Consider the following 18,160-nt stretch of genomic DNA (forward strand, 5'->3'; position numbering starts at 1 on the left):
ATAATGCACCGACTACACGCCCCATCCCCCCACCTTGTCCCACCTCCCTCTCCCCGCCCGCTCGCTTCCGTCCCCGATCACGGCCTTTTCCGCTCAACGGCAAACGGCGTTGATCAACCGCCGTCATGCTCACCCCCTCCCCCCAACATACGCACAGGAAAAGCACCCAGTCTCCGGCGCGCCGCTGTACTCGCTGGGAGGTGGCAAGGCGAGCGTGTGCTCAGTCAGCACGCTCGCCAAGCACCTGGAAGTGGCCAGCTCGCCGACGAACGAGATGCGGGCGCTGGTGGAGGCCAACCCGCAGGCGATCAACACGGTGGCCGGCGTGGCCGGCGAGCCGGGCGACATCCTCATGCAGGGCTTCCGGATGATGAATGCGCAGACGGGCGACGAGGCTGCGGCGACGTCAGAGCGGATGCAACTGATGATTGTTATCAACCAGATGGACCTCGAGCTGTTGGCCAAAGCCGTGGACGACGCCAAGAGCTCGTCGACCTCGCTCACCCGCGACCAGGTCCTGCACGAGGTCGAGTATCTCGGTCGGTTTGTGGAGAACTCGGTGCAGACGCTGCTTGCGCACGTAGGCTTTGATCCCAACTTTGTGTTCAACTCGGAGCCGCAGGTCCCGCCGTGGCGCGAGGCCCGCGGCGAGCTGGCGTACCTGGTGGTGCGGACGGCCGACGGCGAAGAGTTTTTCATCACGGCTTCGCGCAAGGGCTACTTTGTCAACGGCGGCTACGCCGAGTCTGCCGACGGCACGCGGCTGAGCTACGATCCGGCGTCGGGGCTTGTGCCGTCGCTTGTAGACCTGCTCCGGGCGCACTCGCCGCGCATCGCCAAGCACATCGACAAGCAGCTCTTTGCGTTCCGGTCGCGGGCCGGCGGCGAATTTCGGCCGACGGGCGAGGCGGCTGCAGCGCAGGGTCCTCGGACGCGCGAGTCGCGTGGAACCCGCCGCTCGGCGCGGCCAGTGGGCGGCGGGCGGAATGGCGGGCGGGGCCGGCGTCGGCGGACGCGGCGGGCCGAGGCGGCTAGCGGCGAGTCGTCGCGGCGGCTGCGCAAAACACTTGAGGACGACAAGCCGCCGTCGTCCAAGTGGGTGGCGCTCGACGAGACGGCAATCGACTATGAGTACCTCTCACAGCAGCGGCGGGCGCGCGAGTCGGAGCTCGCCGCTGTCCACCACTCGACACTGGACGCGCTGCTGGAGACCGGGCAGGCGTCACGGCCAGGGACGCGGGGCGAGCGGCCGACGACGCCGGCTGACTACCACGGCAATGTGTACTCGGACGCCGAGTCTGACGACGAGGTTGTCGAGTTCCAGCCGTTTGCGCTGCAGCAGCGGGACTATCCCATTTTCGAGCGGGTCCAAAAGCTGGTGGGCATTCTGCGGAGCTCGACCGAGACGGTCACGGTCCTCTGCCTTGTCCACCTCCTCGACTCGGAGCTGGAGAAGGAGACGGCGCAGCTGGCGATTCTGGAGGGCGGTGGGCTCGACGTGCTCATCAACTTGCTGACAGTCCACTACTCGCGGCCGCAGCTGGCAGCGCTCAAGGTGCTGTGGCGGATCATGGAGTCGCCGCGGATGAAGACGTGCCTCGAGGGCCTCGACGGGGTGGCGCCGCTCTGTGAGCTCTGCTCCTCGGGCTCGGACGCGGTCAAGACGCTGGCGGCGGACACGCTCGCCAAGGTCTGCACCAACCCGCGCAACCGGCGCGCAGTCCGGCGGCATGGAGCCATCCCATATCTTGTCTCGCTGCTGGACGTGTCTGCGGCGTTGCCGGAGAGCAACCCACTGCCGCTGCTGGAGGCTGGAGCGCGTGCGCTGTACGTGCTCGCGGGCTCACGCAAGAACCAGCTTGCAATCCGTGCGGCGAGCGTGGCGCCGCTGCTTGCTGCAATCCTGACCGATGCCGACGCGGCCCAGCCGCAGCTGGCCGGCCTCGGCCCGCTTGACACGCTGCTGGTGCCGGTGGTGGGTGTCCTGGAGCGGTGCGGCGGCGACGCGTCGTTCCGAGCCGAGGTCCGGTCGCTCGGACTCATTCCGTATGTGGTCGAGCTGCTGAGCTCGGGCAATCTTGCACTGCGGACGCAGGCGGCGTCAGCGCTGTTCCGGCTCGCTGCTGACGAGGAGACGCAGGGTCAGGTGTCGGAGGCCGGGCTGGTGGCGCTGGTTGCGCTCCTCGCCACCGACGATGAGCACCTGCTCGAGTCTGTGACTGGATGCGTGTGGAAGCTGGCGTCCAAGATGGAGAACGTGGCGCTCCTTGCGCGGCGCGGGGCGATATCGACACTCGTGGCGCACGTCTCGCACCCGAACGAGGCGGTGGTGATCAATGCGGTCGGCGCGCTGACCAAGGCTGCGGCGTCGCCGCCGGTCCGCAAGACCATCCACGACGCGGGTGGCATTGCGGTCCTTGTGGACAAGCTCAAGGAGACTAACGAGCAGCTGCTCATCAACGCGTCGCAGTGCCTCGGGGCGTGCGCCATCCACCCTCCGTGCCTCAAGGTCATTCTGGACGAAGAGGTGGACGGTGTCAAGTACCTCTGGTCGCTGCTCAAGAAAAAGTCTGCGGCGGTTGTCGAGTCTGCGGCGTGGTCGATTGCGTCGTGTATCTCATCGGGCGCGGTCTCTGGCCACCTCATCAACCAGTTTGTGGGTGGGCTCGAGCTCATTGTGGGCCTCCTCAAGGTGCCCGACGACAACGTGCGGGCCGGCGTTTGTGCGGTCATTGCGCAGATTGCCAAGAACCGCGACAACCTGGCGGTCATCACCGACCACGGCGTCATCTGGCTGCTCTCGGACCTGACGCCGACGAGCAACGACCACCTGAGACAGTATCTCGCCGAGGCCATTGCCGAGTGTTGCTCGTGGGGCTCGAACGGAGTCGGGTTTGGCCAGGCTGGAGCGGTCCGCCCGCTCGTCGGCTACCTTGCGTCGCGTGACCCGGATGTCCACCGCGCCACTGCTCGCGCCCTCCACCAGCTCTCGTTCCACGCCGCCAACTGCCTGCAGATGCACGACGAGGGCGTCGTCCCGCCGCTCCTCAACCTCATCGGCTCGCCGGACACCAGCCTTTCCGAGGCCGCCGCCGGCGCCCTCGCCAACATCCGCGCCCTCGCTCTTGCCAACGAGCGTGCCGCCCACAACGATCCGGACGCTGTGCCTGGCCCCACGTCTTCATATCCTGACGACGGCGTGTAGTGAACAAAGTAGCAGAGCAGCAAGCCCGTCATGGAAGGAGGGGGGGGAGGGGGAGGCGAACGACGCTTGGCAAATGGTCGTCGACACCGGTGTGGCTCCATCCAGAATTCGGAAGGCTTCACCAGACCTGACGGACGGGCAAGGGCGGGCGGGGCTTGTTGAGCGAAACACATTACTCACACTCCCCTCCATTTCACCCGGAAACACCGTCACTTATGTCGTTGAACCCGGCTGCTGCCGAGTGGAAGCCCTCTGCCTCTGCCGCTGTCTTTGTCCCGGCTTCGGTTGCCGCAACCACCACTCCGCCGCCTGCTGCGGATCCCACGCCCGAGGCCGAGGCCGAGGCTGCTGCTGCTGCTGCTGCTGCTGCCGCTGCCGAGGCTGAGGCTGCTGCCGCTGCCGAGGCTGAGGCTGCTGCCGCTGCTGCTGCCGAGGCTGAGGCTGCTGCCGCTGCTGCTGCCGAGGCTGAGGCTGCTGCCGCTGCTGCTGCCAAGGCTGAGGCTGCTGCCGCTGCCGAGGCCGAGGCTGCTGCCGCTGCTGCTGCCGAGGCCGCTGGCGACGACGCCAATGCGGCAGACGGTGGCGACGGCGAGGCCGGAGCATCGAGCTCGGCCAAGAAGGCTGTGGTGAGTGAGCGGGCGGAGAAGCATGTGAACATTGTGTTCATTGGGCATGTGGATGCCGGCAAGTCGACGATCTCGGGCCACATCATGTACTTGACGGGTGGGCTGGACCAGCGGACGCTGGACAAGTACGAGCGTGAGGCCAAGGCCAACTCGCGTGAGTCGTGGAAATACGCGTGGGCGATGGATACGACGGAGCAGGAGCGCGACCGTGGCAAGACGGTGGAAGTCGGGCGTGCGTCGTTCTCGACCGGCTCGAAGCGGTTCACCATTCTAGACGCGCCCGGGCACAAGGCGTACATCCCGCACATGATTGGCGGAGCGTCGCAGGCAGACGTGGGCGTGCTTGTTGTCTCGTCGCGGAAGGGCGAGTTTGAGACCGGGTTTGACCGCGGCGGGCAGACCCGCGAGCACGCGATGCTTGCCAAGACGGCCGGCGTCAAGCAGCTCATTGTGGTGATCAACAAGATGGACGACGAGTCTGTCAACTGGTCGAAGGACCGGTTTATGGAGATTGTGAAGAAGATCAAGCCGTACCTCAAGGGGGTCGGGTACTCCAAGTCCGACCTTGTGTTCATGCCTGTCTCGGGCCTTGCCGGGTACAACCTCAAGGAGCCGATTCCTGAGGGCCTCTGCCCATGGTACAAGGGCCCGCCGCTTCTCACGCTCCTTGAGCAGCTGCGGCCGCCGCAGCGGCTGATGGACGCCGCGCTGCGGCTCCCGATTGCCGACTCGTACCGCGACATGGGCGTGGTGGTGATGGGCAAGCTCGAGGCCGGTACGATTGCCAACGGTGCCAACCTGGTCCTCATGCCGAACCAAATGCCGGTCGAGGTCATTGGCCTGTGGATCGACGAGTACGAGGTCGAGGTGGGTGAGCCAGGCGACAACCTTAAGATCAAGCTCAAGGGTGTGGACGAGGGCGATGTCAAGAACGGGTTTGTGCTCTGCGAGCCCGACAACCTCGTCTCGTACGTCACCGAGTTTGAGGCGCAAGTCATGCTCCTTGACATTACCAACATCCTCGCGCCAGGCTTCAAGTGCATCCTCCACGTCCACGCGTGCGTGGAGGAGGTCGAGTTTGCCAAGCTCGTCTCGGTCATCGACCGTAAGACCGGCGATGTCGTCCAGACCCGCCCGCGCTTTGGCAAGCAGGGCCAAACCATCATCGCGCGGCTTAAGACCGAGCAGCCGATCTGTGTCGAGACCTACGCTGACTTTGCCCAGCTCGGCCGCTTCATGCTCCGCGACGAGGGCAAGACCATTGCCGTCGGCGTCATCAAGTCGCTCGGCAAGAAGAAGAAGCGCCGGAAGAACAAGGATGCGGCGGCGGCTTCGTCATCGTAACGCGCCCTCCCCTCTCCTCTCATTCTTCTCTCGCTTTTAATGGAATCAAAGTAATGTGTCTCGTTTGTGTCGTGAGTCGTGGTGTTGTAAGTGGTCGGGTGACGGGTGGTGGCTGGGTCGGCTACACCCCACTTGCCTTGACAGACTTTACCGAGTACGTTGGGATGTAAGAGGGGTAAGGGGGGAAGGGGGGGGGGGGTGGGGGTTGGGGGGGTTGCGGGGGGATTGGTGTTAGGGGTGGGGGGAGGAGGGTGGCAGGGGTGGGGGAGGTGGGGAGGTGTGTGGCTTGCCGGTGTGGCTTGGGCAAGCCGCGAGAGTCGACGGCAGCCGCCACAGCCGCCACAGCCACCGCAACCACCACATCCACACACACCCTCCCTGCACGAATAAGTACCCCCACACACACACGTAGAGGTATATGCGCTGGATGTATGGACACGCTCGTGGGTGCTCTGCAAGTAAGGGTGTGGGTGGGTGGGTGAGGGAGGAAGGCAGTGGTAGATTCGTGGAGATGCGACCTTTTTTTGGCTTGACGGCCTTTTCCTGGAGGCAGGCGAGGCGCGTGTGACTGACGAGGGAAGACATTCACCGGCTGCGGGATGTGACAGTGACACGGCGACGGGTGCGGCTGCCGAGGCGGACTCTGTGGATCTGTCTGATCCTTCGACGCTGTTCTCGCCCGAGTTTCTGGCGGGGCGGCTGTCTGCGAGCCAGCTGAGGACGCGGCTGGAGGCGGTGTCCAAGGCGCTGAGCGTGGCGGCGGAGAACGAGGTGGACTTGCGGGCCGGACATGGGCCTGGGCTGGAGGCGCTTGCGGAGGCGCTTGTGGACTCGCGGGTGGTCAAGTCGAGCGACCAAGGCCTTGTGGTGACGGGTGCGCTGGTGCTTGCGCAGCTGCTGCGTGTGTACGCGCCGCACGCGCCGTACTCGTCTGCGGGCGAGATCAAAACCATTTTCACACTCTTCCACAAGGTGCTCCGTAACCACCTGACGGCTGACTCGCCGCTGTACCCGCGGGTCTTTGCACTGCTGGAAGAGCTTGTGCGGACGCAGACGTACATTCTGCTTATCGAGTTTGAGCTTCACGACCAGGTGCTCGAGCTGTACCGGCTGGCGTTTGAGCTCGCACCCCAACTGCGGGCTGACCAGAGCCACATCAAGGCGTACCTTGTCTCGATTCTGACGTCGCTTGTGGACGAGTCTGATGCGGTGTCGCAGGAGGTGCTCGACGAGATTTTTACGCAACTGCTGCCGGCGCAGGCGCAGCAGGCTGCGGCGGCGCACGAGCTTGCGCTGATGCTGGTGCAGAATGTGTCGACGCGGCTGCAGCCGTACGTCACATCGTGGCTCCACGACGTGCTTCTTGCGGGCAAGACGAGCGAGTACGAACTTGCGGATGAGGCAGCATCGATTGTGTTTGCGCTGTATGCGGCGGCACCGTCGATTCTGCTGTACGTGCTTCCGCAGCTGGAGGAGCACCTCAAGACGGAAGACGAGGAGCAGCGTGTCGGGCTTGTGGAGCTGGTGGGCAACCTTGCTGCGCTGAAGGCGCCTCGCGGCGGGTCGCTGTACGAAAAGTATCCGCCGCTGTTTGGTGTGTTCAAGGACCGGTTCCGCGACATCTCAAGCCGGGTGCGGACGGCGATGGTCTCGATGACGGCCGCGATTCTGAGCGCGAATGGGGCCAAGGTGCAGGCGGAGCTGACGCCGCTGCTGCTGGAGCGGCTGGAGGATACCGATGCCGGGGTGCGGATTGCAGCTATCGAGGTTGTGGCGCAGCTGGCGTCGAGGCCTGCGACGGCAGCGGCGTTTGCCGAGCCGCTGCTGCAGGTCGGGTCGCGGCTGCTGGACCGCAAGCCCGCGGTGGCCAAGGCAGCGATGGGCGCGCTGGCGCGCGCGTACGCGGTCTACCGCGACGCGTTTCTGGACGACACGCTCGCTGCAGACGCGCCGCAGCTGGACTGGATTCCGGGCTCGATTCTCTCGCTGGTGTCGAACATTGCGCTGACGCTTGGTGACGGCGACGTGGGGTTTGGCGGGCCGATGAACGACGGCGAGCTGGAGACGCTTGCGTCGCTCTCGGGCAACGACGCGGAGCTGTCGAGTCTCCGGTTTGAGATTGAGGCTGTGTTTGACGAAGTTATTCTGCCTGGCGGCGAGGGCGGTGGGCGCGAGCTCGACGCTGCGGACCGTGCCGAGACGCTGCTGTTTGTGTTTGACACTGCGCCGCTGGTGGCGCGCAAGGGTCTGGAGCTGCTGTTCCGACAGAGGGCACAGTTTTATGTCGTGCTCTCGGCGTACCTCAAGCTGCGGAGTGCGCATTCGCGGGAGGCGCCGGAAGGAGTGGCGGCGCGGATGGAGTCGCTGTTGGGGCGCTCGGGGCGATGGTGGTGGGCCACACGCGGGCGCGAACTAGCGAGGTCCTCCGCGAGCTGCACAAGGTGGTGGACGGCAACGTGTTCAAGCTGCTGGCCAAGCTTCTGGACCCGGGACTCGAGCTAGGGAGCGTGGCTGCGGCGCGGGAGGAGTTTGTCAAGGCGGCAGTGGCGGGGGCGACGGTGAAGGGCGCCGGGCGGCGTGCGGCGTTTGTGGACGTGATGACCCAGATTGCGCGCAAGGCGGCGAACCCGTACTGCGCGACCGAGGTGCTCGCGGTGCTGCTTGCGCAGATCGAGGGGATCCGAAGCAAGTTTGCGAGCGGGGTGCACGAGGCGGGCGGGGCGGAGCCACTGGCGGGCATGGCGCTCAAGGAGCGCGTGGCCGGACTTGTGGTCTCGCTCTCGCTGACGTCGCTGCTGGGGCGGAGCTTCCCGCATGCGTTTGCCAACGAGCACGCGGCGTTTCTAGCGCTGCTCGAGCCGGCGCACGCCGAGTCGGACCCGCTTGCGCGGCAGGTTGGGCTCGAGCTCCTCTTGGCGACGGGCATGTGGCTCGACCGCGAGTCTGACGAGCACACCCAGCTGCCGGAAGCGCTGGCGGCGCTTGTAGATGGGGCCAGCTGTGCAGAAGCGCAGCTGATGGTTCGGGTTCTCGCCAAGACGCACAGCGGCGAGAGTGATGCGGTGCAGCCGCTGGTGGATGCCGTGGTGGGGTGTGCGGCGGGCGGAGCGAGCGGGGCGTGGAGCGTTGCGCGGAAGCGTGGGGCCGTGCCTGCGCTGCTCGCGGCATGGGCCGAGCTCTCGCTGCGGTTCCCGGCTGCGCTGCGTGTGGCGTTGGACGCTGTGCTCCTGCCGTTTGCCAAGGCGCTGTTGGAGCTGCCGGGCGGGTTTGTGGAGGGCGAGGAGCTTGCAGCACTGCACGCGAGCGGGCTCGCCGACGAAGTCCGCGAAGACTCGAGCAGCTTTGCGGGACTTGTGCGCAAGGCGGCAGGCGGATCGCGCAAGGCGGCAGACACGGTGCGGCTGACGTGGAGCGAGGTGCCGAGCTACGGGACGCTTGTTAAGACGCGTGCGATTGAGGCGCTAGCGTCGCTGGCGATCGGGAGCGTGACGAGTGACGAGTACGTGAGCTCGCGCGACATGCCTGTTGTCGAGTTTTGTGTCGAGGTGCTTGCGGCGACGCTGGAGGGCGTGATGGACGATGAGTCGGCGGAGGCTGGGCGTGTGCGGCTTGAGGCTGTGAAGGCGATCCTGCGGCTGGACACGCTGCAGCTGCGGGTGCGGTTGGCGCCTGTGCTCATTCGCGCACGTGTGTACGCGCTTGTGGCGCTGTGCATGCAGGATCCTGTGTTTGAGGTGCGCAAGCTTGTAGCGCGAGCGATTTTCGAGGCGATCAACCACGCGGCGCTGTCGACCAAGTACGCGGCGCTGCTGACGCTCGCGGTGGTCGACCCTGAGCGGGACAACCAGGATGCTGCGGCTAAGTACCTCAAGGCCGTGGTCAAGTCGCGGAGTGCCGAGGCGGCGCGAGTGGTGGGCAGGCCTGCGGTGCACGCGTCTGTGGCGCCCGAGTACGCGCTGCCGTACTTTGTGCACATGCTCGCGGGCCACCCCGACTACTTTGACGACGACCTCGATCACTTTTGCCAGTACTTGACAGCGCTCATCGAGGCGCTCACGCACCGTGGCACCAACTTTGGGTTTGTGCACACGCTCCTGACGACGATGCTCGCGACGGAGGACGCGTCCGGGGCGCAGCCGCCGCTCACGCCGCGGATCTACGCACTCGTGGAGATGGCGCTCCGCATCCTCAAGGCCGAGACGGACCGGCGGTCGTGGAAGCTGGCGGCCCACCCCGGGCAGATCATGCTGCCATCTGCGCTGTTCCGGGCTGCGGCAGCACCGGCACGGCTCGACGAGACGCACTCGTACCTCCCGACCGAGTTCCATCTCCCGCAGCATGCCTCGCGGCGCGACATCATTGTGGGCAAGGCGGCGCCGCCGATGACATCTGACTCGCCGAAGAAGGCCTCGCTCGGGCGGCTCTCGTTTGCCGACTCTGTAGCGACGAGTGCATCGCTCGCGTCGCCGTCACGGCCGCGACTGGCAGCCGCCGAGGCGCAGCGGCGGCGCAAGCGCAAGATTGTCAACTCGGAGAATAACCCCAACGTGTCCAAGGTCTCGCGCGGGCTCGGCTCGCCGCCGTCCCCGGGCTCGGCCCGGCAGAATCGGTCGAACTTGTCCAAGTCGCCGGTCCGCCGGCCGGTCCAGCCGACGCCGACCCCGCCACGTGCGTGATAAATGAATCCACAGCTCTTTCTCCAGACTTGTCGCGTGCAGCGCAGGGCACATCATTGATACGGATGACGTCAGAGCGGCCAGCATGGCTGGAGGACTTGATGGCGGGGCTTTCGCCGCCCAAGGCCGTAGCGGTGCGGGGCGAGAGGATGCGTGTGTGTGTGTTGGATGAGGATGTGAGGGGGGAAGAGGGGGACGAGAAAGCGAAGCGAGCTGTGATCAGATCAAGCGAAATGGCCAAAATCCGGAAAAAGCCGCAGTTTGTGGCGGCGGCGTCGGTCAATAACGCGCAAGGCCGGTGGAGCTCGCGAGCAAGTGCGGCTCTGGCGGGAGCAACAGTGGCAAACGATCCACAGAGTGTGGCGCTGGTGGCAACAAGCACGGTGACCGGTGAGCTGGGGGAGAGCGTTGCGCGGCTATTTCCATTTGCGACGTTTAACGCGATGCAGTCGCAGTGTCTCGAAGCGTGGTACGGAGACGGATCGATGGTTGTGTCTGCGCCGACGGGGTCGGGCAAGACTGCGGTGTTTGATCTTGCGGTGCTGCGTGTAGTAGTGGGGTGGCGGAGTGGGAGTGGCTGCGGCGGCCCGCCGCCGGTAGCGGTGTACGTGGCGCCGACCAAGGCGCTGGTCCGCGAGCGGGTGAGGGCGTGGAGGGCCGGGCTGGCCGGACTAGCGACGGTGGTGGAGGTGTCGTCGGATGGAGGCGGGGCCGGGGGAGGGAGCTTCCACAGCATGCTGGATCGGGGCGTGCGGTCGAGCGAGCGGGCGATTGTGGTTGTGGCGACGCCAGAAAAGTGGGAGATGTACACGCGAAAGAGGAGCGCGACGGTGTGCAGGCTCGAGGAGCGGCTTGTGCTCGCGATGCTAGACGAGGTGCACATGGTGGGCGACAGCGGACGCGGTGCTGTGCTCGAGGTTGTTGTCTCGCGGTTCAAGATGTGCGGCGGCGCGTGTGGGCGCGGTGTGCGGTTTGTGGCAGCGTCTGCGACGATTCCCAACGTGGGCGAGGTCGGGGCGTGGCTCGGGGTCTCGTCCAGCGGGGTGCTCGCATTTCCGGCGAGCTACCGGCCTGTGCCGCTTGAGCTTGTAGTGCTAGGGACGCGTGTGGGGAACCGGTCGGGATTCATGTTTGAGCGGTCGCTCAACTACCGGGTGTTTGAGGTGCTGATGGCGCACGGGCAGCGGCGGAGAGTGTCTGCGGGCGGCGGCATGCTGCCGACGCTCATCTTTTGCTCGTCGCGGAGCGGGGCGGCGGCGACTGCCAAGCACCTTGTGACGCACGACTTGGGCAGCGGCGGGGTGCTCGCGGGTGGTGCGCGCGGGGCGGCGCAGCGGGCGGCGCTGGACGCGGCGGCCGAGCGGGTGGGATCGGCGGCGCTGGGCGCGGTGCTCCCGCTCGGGGTCGGGTTCCACAACGCTGGGCTAAGCGCGAGCGACCGGGCGACGGTGGAGGCACTGTTCCTGAGCTCTGAGCTCCCGATTTTGTGTTCGACAACGACGCTTGCGCTTGGGGTGAACCTGCCGGCAGCGACGGTGGTGATCAAGTCAACGCAGCGGTACGTTGGTGGGGCGTACGCCGAGTACTCTGCAATGGAGATGCTGCAGATGGTGGGGCGGGCGGGGCGGCCCGGGTTTGCGGTGCAGGGCGAGAGCGCGACGGCGGTGGTGCTGACGGCCAACGAGAACGTGGGCCGGTACCGGCGGCTGGAGACCGGACACATGGCGCTTGTGTCGCAGCTGGAGGCGCGGCTGCCCGAGGTGATCAACACCGAGATTGTGCTCGGGCGGATCCGCGACGAGGCGAGCGGGGAGGCGTGGCTCCAGTCGACGTTTTTCCACGTCTCGCAGCTTGCAAGCGGAGCGAGCGCGGGGTACGACAGCGTCGTGGCGCCGTGCGTGGCGGAGCTAGCGAAAGCCGGGCTGGTGCGTGTGTGCGGCGACGGGCGGGTGGAGGCGTGTCCGGGCGGGCGATTCATGTCTGCGTTTGGCATGCGGTTTGCGACGATGGTGCAGTTTGACGGCCTAGGCGGGGAGAGCGGGATGGAGGAGGTGCTTGCGGCGCTGTCACAGGCACGCGAGCTCGAAGAGGTGCTCCTGCGGCGAAACGAGAAGCGGGTACTGGCGAAGCTGAATCTGGCGCGTGCGAGCAGCGGGGACGAGCTGCCGCATCCGCTCGTGACGCGCAAGCGCGGACAGAGCGGCGGACGCGGACGGCGTGAGCGGACGATCCGGTCCGAGGCCGACAAGGTCAACGTACTGTGGCAGGCGGCGCTGAGTGGGGTCAAGATCGAAGCGCCGGGCCTGGCGCAGGAGGCGCACCGACTGGTGCAGATCGGGGCGCGGCTGTCGCGGGCGCTGGTGCAGGTGCTTGTGCTCAAACTCGGGCGCGGGGGCGGACGCGGTGTCTGCGGGTGGTGCGGGCAGCAGTGCTTGTGGCCAAGTCGTTCAAGGCCGGGCTGTGGCACTCGAGCGGACTGGGCGCGCGCCAGCTTGACGGAGTGGGCATCCAGCTTGCGCGCAAGCTGCGCGAGGCCGGACTGGGCGGCGTGGCCGAGGTAGCCGCAGCTGTGCCCGGGCGACTCGAGTCTGTGTGCACGCGGCGGGCACCTTTTGGCGCCAAGCTGCGCAGTCAGGCAGCAGCGCTGGTGGAGGGCCACCGGGTGCGGGTGCAGGCGCGGGTGAGCGCGCTGCGGAGCGGGACAGGGCTTGCCGGGTGGGCCATCGAGCTTGTGGCCGAGTGGCCCGGATGGGCGGTGGGGAGCGATGCCAAGGCGACGCTCCTTGCCGGCATTGTGGAGACGAACGACGTGGTGGTGCTCGAGGCGGTGCAGGGGAACGAGCGGGTGGTGAGCGTGACGTACTCTGTGGACGAGGCAGCAGCAGCAGGCGCGGGGAGCGGAAGCAAGATGACAATGGCGGTCTCATTCATCTCGCATGAGGTGGTCGGGGTCGACGCGGACATACGGGTGCCACTCGGGGTCATGCCCGGGGCGCGGAGCGAGAGCGCTGGCGGGAGCATGGGGCGCGAGCTGCACGTGCAGCGGCGGCGGAAGCGGGTGACGGCCGAGGTGGGCGAGGGCAGCCGGGCGAGCAAGCGAGTCAAGAGCGGCGGCAAAGGTGATGCGGGTAGCAGCGAAGGGAGGCACTCGTTCCGGCACTCGTTCCAGGTGCCGGCCATGCCGCGCGGGCTGCGCGAGATGGTGCGAGCACCGCCGCCGACGCGAGCGCATCCAGCGGCGATGCGAAGCGTACCGCGGTAGCAGCTTAGGGAGAGTCGCGATCGGGCAAAGGTTTGCCGTCGCGGATCCAGGCGACGTAGTCGTCGAGGAGGACGGGCCAGGCAGCGTCGTGGTCGTAGTCTGTGAGAGCGTCTGGCGTCGGGGCATAGGTGCAAGCAAACTCGAGGAAGGAACACCACTGGTCGCGGTTAATGCCGCGGTACTCAGACTGTGCAGCAAGAAAGGTGGTGAACGGGTCGAGGTGTGGGTGGCTTGCGAGAAAGAGGACGCGGAGCATGAGGACGGCGGCGTCGAGATGGAGCGATCGCTGGCCGGGCTCACAGGCAAAGCCAAAGGCGTACTCGTAGACGTCAGTAAAGACGTCCGGCGAGGCACGAGCAGCACTCACAAGGTCGGGAAGAGCGGATGCGGCCCAGTGAGCAAGGCTGTCCAGCGGGGGGAGGAGGGAGCGGGAGCATAGCCCATAGCGATCATACCGGCCACAAACTCGTCCCGCGAGAAGAAGCCCATGCGGGCAGCATTCATGGCATGAGCAATGACGAGAACCGCAAAGTCATCCGGTGTCCTCTTGATGGTCTCGCAGAAGAAGGAGACACCAAACGGGCCGAGTTCGTCAGAGCTGTCGCCGCCAGGAGAGGGGGGCGACCGAGGCTCATCGGCATCGGTGTCGTGGGCCAGGAGGGCATCGAAGAGTGCGTTCGCAGCAACGGATTGGGAGTGGTGTGTGTGTGTGTGTGTAGGTGTAGGTTCGGGCGTGTGTGTGTGTGTGGGCGTGGAGGACGTGGGTGACTGTGGTGTCCGCGGGGGTTTGGAGGAGGCCTTGCCTGCGCAGGTGAAGGGGGGGGGTGAGTTGGAGGGTGGTGGGGTGAGGGGGTGAGGGGGTGAGGGGGGCGGGGAGACGTACCCATATATATATATAATTAGATGTGTGAGGAGGAGATGATACGGGGTAGGGAGAAGAGGAGTATGTGTTTGGTCCGGGTGGCGGTGGGGTTGTGTGTGTGTGGGAGGGGGGGGGGGGGGGGGGGTGGGGGGGGTGGGGGAACACCGGTTCGACAGGCGACGGTGAGCGGTGGCAGGCGGCGGTGAGTGGTGGACTTGGGCGTGGGCAGAGGTCACACCCAACTCTCCCAAGGCCCCAACACATTTGGTGACTGGCTGGGTAGTTGGCTGGATTCCTGGGTGGCATTCGGTTGCTTGTCGTTGGCTGTCGCAAGAGGACCATGAACGGGCGGAAGAAGCGCGGGGGCGTGTCGAGCCTGGCAACGGCGGTGGCGGGGCTGACGGAGCGGCAGAAGAAGGAGATCCGCGAGGCGTTTGACTTGTTCGACTCGGACCTTTCTGGAGACATTGATCGGAACGAACTGGATGTGGCTATCCGGGCGCTGGGCTTTGATCCAAACTCAAAGCGGATCGAGACCATGGTGGCGCACATTGATCAGGACGGCAACGGGTGCATCGAGTTCTTTGAGTTCCAGAAGATGATGGCGGTGCTGATGCGCGAGACCGACTCGGACGCGACGCTGCTCGAGGCCTTTACCGAGTTTGATGTCGATGGCAAAGGCAAGATCACGTTTAAGAACATCAAAGCCATTGCGGCCGAGATCGAGGTCGACATCGAGGACGACGAGATCTACCAGATTCTCGAGGTGGCGACCGGCGATCCGCTCGGCGCCATCGCCTGGACCGACTTTGCGCGGATGATGAAGAAAGCGACGCGGTGAGGTGGCAGATGCGGGGACTATGCGTCGTCGTCGTGCGGCATACGCTGGAAGAGGGCATGGTCGAATGCACCGGTGACGGTCGGCTTGGGCGAAGCAGTGCCACACGAGTACGGCATGATCCATCGGTCGATGACTGACTCGCGCTCGGCAGTCTCACGCGATGACGACGGGACGCGGTAGCCGCTGTGGGCAGGGCGGATAGCTGAGGGTCTCCAGCGCGGCGCGCGCGGCCAGACCGAGCGCGGGCCGGGCCGTCGAGCCGCGTCCGAGTCCGAGTCGGAGCAGGAGGTCTCGGACGAGAGCGTGCTGCCTGAGTTGCGGAGCGCAAGCTTGGCGTAGGCGGCAAGGCTGGCGACAGTGTCGGCAAGTAGGGCCGGAAAGTAGGCGTTGAATGGGTAGCCAAGCTCGGTGACGGCGTCGTCGAAGCGGGCATCCTGCGCTTCCGACTGGCCCGGCAGCTCGGCACGGAGCTCGGCGCGGAGCTCGTTGTGGTGGCTCACGACGGTCGAGAGAGTGACCTCGATGTCTGCTGCAAGCGTCTGCATCTCCGAGTCCCAGTCCTCGCCAGGTACCACTACGACCTTGTGGTCGTGGACCGAGTAGACGACAAGGATGCCGTGGTTCCACTCCTCGTAGCCGAGGCGCCAGTTGTTGAACATGCCGCGTGCGTAGCGGGCGAAGCGGCCCTTGAGCTTGTCGCGGTTGACGACTCGGAGGAGAGTGACGAGGACAATCGGGGCGCGGACGGTGTCAAAGACGTCGCGGAGGCGAGTCTCGAGTGAGACCGTGGCGCGCGGGCCAAAGACCCGCGCGTGGTCGACGACCATCTGGTAGTACACGCCCTGAATGGGGAGCGGCGGAAAGAGACCCCACCCGCCGCGGGCGTCAACGCATGCCTGGCATGGGCAAGGGCGTGGCTCACCGCCGCTGCGAGTTCTGCGGCTCTTCCGTCTGCTGCGCCGGAACGACCGATAACCGAGAACGGCTTCGGGTGAGATGGCATACTTCATGCCGCCCTTGCTTAACATGGCGACGTCAACCAGCGTGGTGCGGATCTTGTCAATGGCGGCGAGGAGGACGGCTTCGAACCGGTCACTGGCCGAGTCAAACTCGTCCGGGAACTCGCCGCCGATCATGACCGACCGGTCAAAGCTGCCCTTATCCGAGCTGGAGGTGTACGAGCTCGTCGACGAGTCGACCGACGTCGACCCGGACTCCTCTTCCTCCTGCTCTGAGCAGCTCCCTTCGTCCATTGTGGCCGTAGTTGAGGTTTGGGCACCAGTCATCGAGCTCTCTGACATACCCCAGCGGGCGGATGCGAGGGTGGCTGAGGCGCGCGGGCGCGGGGCGGGCATTGAGGCAGCGCGGCGGTACTCGCTGACGTCATCGTGGAGCGGAACGGCAAAACCAGAGGTAACGACGGGAGTGATGACTCGCGAGACAAGGTTGTCGATGAGAGTGTAGTTGCCCGGAGCGTCGCCCCAGGAGCGGCCGACGACGACATCGAGGAGCCACACACTGTCGTCGCCGCTGGTGACGTCGGCGAGCGAGCCACGTGCGCGCCAGAGTACAATCAGAATGCCCGAGTCCCAGCCATGCGCGCCACCGATGCCCCACTCGGCAAAGACCGAGTTGGCGTAGTGCCGGAGCTTGTCAGTCACGTCCGGCGAGGCCCAAATGGCGTCGTCGAGGCCTGCAGCAATGAGCTCCGGCTTGTGCGCCGCGGTGGCATGGCGAGTGCTGAGCCCAGTGGGCGAGAGCCAGCGAGCGGCATGGGTCGGCGCCGTCGAGTCGCGCGAGCGCTTGCGTCGCGACTCGCTGCGGACCGCATCGCCGGCAGCCATGGCCTCGTTGGCGATGTGGGTACAGACAGTCCGAGTCGAGTCGCGGTAGCGGTCGGACAAGTGTCGGAAGGTGGCCGGGCTCAGGCTCTTGCGCTTGCGAGCCGCGCGCTCCACCGCCACCTCGCACCCGTAGTCCCAGCGAACCCAATCACGGGCTACGAGCTGGTCCTCACGGAGCTCGTCATCCGAATAACGCGGCAGCTTGTCGACGGTCGAGCGCGGGAGCGCAGTCACGTACTTGCCAAGCTCGCGCTCGTCTTCAAACTCGCTGAGCAGGTAGTGATCGGGCGGCAGGTTGCCGGTGTCGCGGGCGAGGGCGAGCTCGACCCGCTCGCGCACGCCATCGAGCCATGCTTCCTGTTCTTCGAACGATTCGCCAAGCGTGACGCCCGCCACAGCCATGATCGGTACGCCGGTGTGGTGGAAGAGCTCGCGGGCGACGTCGTTGACCGATTCCCGGACCCGGGCCGGGACCAGCTCGCTCAGCAACGGGTCGACGACCAGAAACTCCGAGCCGTCATCCCGCGGCGGCGGTGGGATATAGATCGGGACTGACTCGCCGCGCGATGACGGCGAGGCTGGCGGCGGTTGCCAGCTCTGTGTCGATGATCGAAGGACCTCCGTCTTGGTACTCGAAGCACGCGGGAGAACCGCAGGCTTGCGGTATGTGTGCCCAGTGCCCTTTCCCATGGTTCGCGGTGGAAAAGCCCACTCGGGCGAGACCGGGCCGGCCCGGACCAGCTCTGGACCCCGTTCGAACGACGGCGTAGAACCCATGGCTGTTACGGCAGAGACGGAGAGATATAGAGAGCGTTAGGGAAGGAGAGAGGGATAGGGTATGGGTGGGAGTTGGCGACGAGGGTTGACGGTCGAGTAAAGGCGGGTGAAGTCAAGCGTAGAAGTATTCTGTGGCGTGTCTGTGATATGGTCAGAAAAACGTTTCCAATCCATTCAGCGGTTCAAAAGAGCGTTGTCGAGCCGACAGGGGAGAGTCGTTGACCGTCCGTTGTGCGCTCATGGCCGCTTCTTTCTTCAATTGAACGGGACAATGCAAGTGTGTAGATTGAGGGCTATCATCCAGTGTACATGTTGTGCATGAGGGTTGCTGCTTGGGTGTGTGTCAAGGAGGCTGCCGATAAATTGCCCTGCGCAACGTTTCCAACGTTGACCCGATGACGTATGAGTCGTCACGTTTGACCAGATGCGGAACAAGGCGCGTTTGTTCCGTGCAATTTTGTGCGGGCCATTCATGGCGACCCTCTCGCATGAGAGTGAAACACTCTATTTACACTTGCCTCTCATTGTCACCACACTCTCTACCTTCCACTTTCACCCCTTTACCTACACCACTCCCCCCCACTTGCCCTCCCCCCCCTCCCTCTCCCCAAAAGTGCGTATGACTTTGCCGTGGGCGGTGCGGCAAGTCTGTGAAGCTTCATTAATTATTATGGCGTTGACTAGTGTTATGTGTGTGTGACTGGTCTCTCTCCCCCCCCCCCG

At 65.5% G+C, this 18,160-nt stretch overlaps 6 protein-coding genes across 6 annotated transcripts in view; 4 read left to right on the forward strand and 2 right to left on the reverse strand.

The window, feature by feature from the left end:
- AMSG_09859 (armadillo repeat-containing protein 4) overlaps positions 1 to 3,232 on the forward strand; it is a gene marked incomplete at its 5' end in the record, with an annotated part of 4,130 nt that extends 898 nt beyond the window's left edge. The window contains one exon of the mRNA XM_013898817.1: positions 158 to 3,232. Coding sequence (XP_013754271.1) covers positions 158 to 3,205 — 3,048 coding nt within the window. The 3' untranslated portion in view covers positions 3,206 to 3,232. The remainder of the gene's footprint in view (positions 1 to 157) is intronic.
- Positions 3,233 to 3,379: 147 nt separating this feature from the next.
- Positions 3,380 to 9,851, forward strand: AMSG_12297 (uncharacterized protein; the record flags this gene model as incomplete). Its single annotated transcript, XM_013898836.1, has 3 exons — positions 3,380 to 5,171; positions 5,784 to 7,489; positions 7,537 to 9,851. The coding sequence occupies exons 1-3, from the start codon at positions 3,421 to 3,423 to the stop codon at positions 9,849 to 9,851; spliced, it is 5,772 nt and encodes a 1,923-aa protein (XP_013754290.1). The 5' UTR covers positions 3,380 to 3,420.
- Positions 9,852 to 10,084: 233 nt separating this feature from the next.
- AMSG_09862 (ATP-dependent DNA helicase MER3) lies at positions 10,085 to 13,113 on the forward strand (the record flags this gene model as incomplete). The annotated part of the gene is made up of 2 exons (XM_013898818.1): positions 10,085 to 12,254; positions 12,278 to 13,113. 2 exons carry the CDS (start codon positions 10,085 to 10,087, stop codon positions 13,111 to 13,113), a joined length of 3,006 nt encoding a protein of 1,001 aa, XP_013754272.1.
- A 4-nt stretch (positions 13,114 to 13,117) lies between these two features.
- Positions 13,118 to 13,617, reverse strand: AMSG_09863 (uncharacterized protein; the record flags this gene model as incomplete). The annotated part of the gene is made up of 2 exons (XM_013898819.1): positions 13,118 to 13,517; positions 13,580 to 13,617. The coding sequence occupies 2 exons, from the start codon at positions 13,615 to 13,617 to the stop codon at positions 13,118 to 13,120; spliced, it is 438 nt and encodes a 145-aa protein (XP_013754273.1).
- A 505-nt stretch (positions 13,618 to 14,122) lies between these two features.
- AMSG_09864 (centrin 2) lies at positions 14,123 to 15,908 on the forward strand. Its single transcript, XM_013898820.1, has one exon. The coding sequence runs from the start codon at positions 14,316 to 14,318 to the stop codon at positions 14,814 to 14,816; it is 501 nt and encodes a 166-aa protein (XP_013754274.1). The 5' UTR covers positions 14,123 to 14,315; the 3' UTR covers positions 14,817 to 15,908.
- Positions 14,583 to 18,153, reverse strand: AMSG_09865 (uncharacterized protein). The gene has a single exon (XM_013898821.1). It carries the CDS (start codon positions 17,435 to 17,437, stop codon positions 14,834 to 14,836), a length of 2,604 nt encoding a protein of 867 aa, XP_013754275.1. The 5' UTR covers positions 17,438 to 18,153; the 3' UTR covers positions 14,583 to 14,833.
- Between the last annotated feature and the right edge of the window lie 7 nt (positions 18,154 to 18,160).

Source organism: Thecamonas trahens (assembly GCF_000142905.1).
Source record: "Thecamonas trahens ATCC 50062 unplaced genomic scaffold supercont1.51, whole genome shotgun sequence".
Lineage (NCBI taxonomy): Eukaryota > Apusomonadida > Apusomonadidae > Thecamonas > Thecamonas trahens.

What these genes read in the sequence shown, in the direction of transcription:
- AMSG_09865 (XM_013898821.1), bottom strand. Translation starts at nt 17,437, where the DNA reads ATGGGTTCTACGCCGTCGTTCGAACGGGGTCCAGAGCTGGTCCGGGCC.
- AMSG_09864 (XM_013898820.1), top strand. Translation starts at nt 14,316, where the DNA reads ATGAACGGGCGGAAGAAGCGCGGGGGCGTGTCGAGCCTGGCAACGGCG.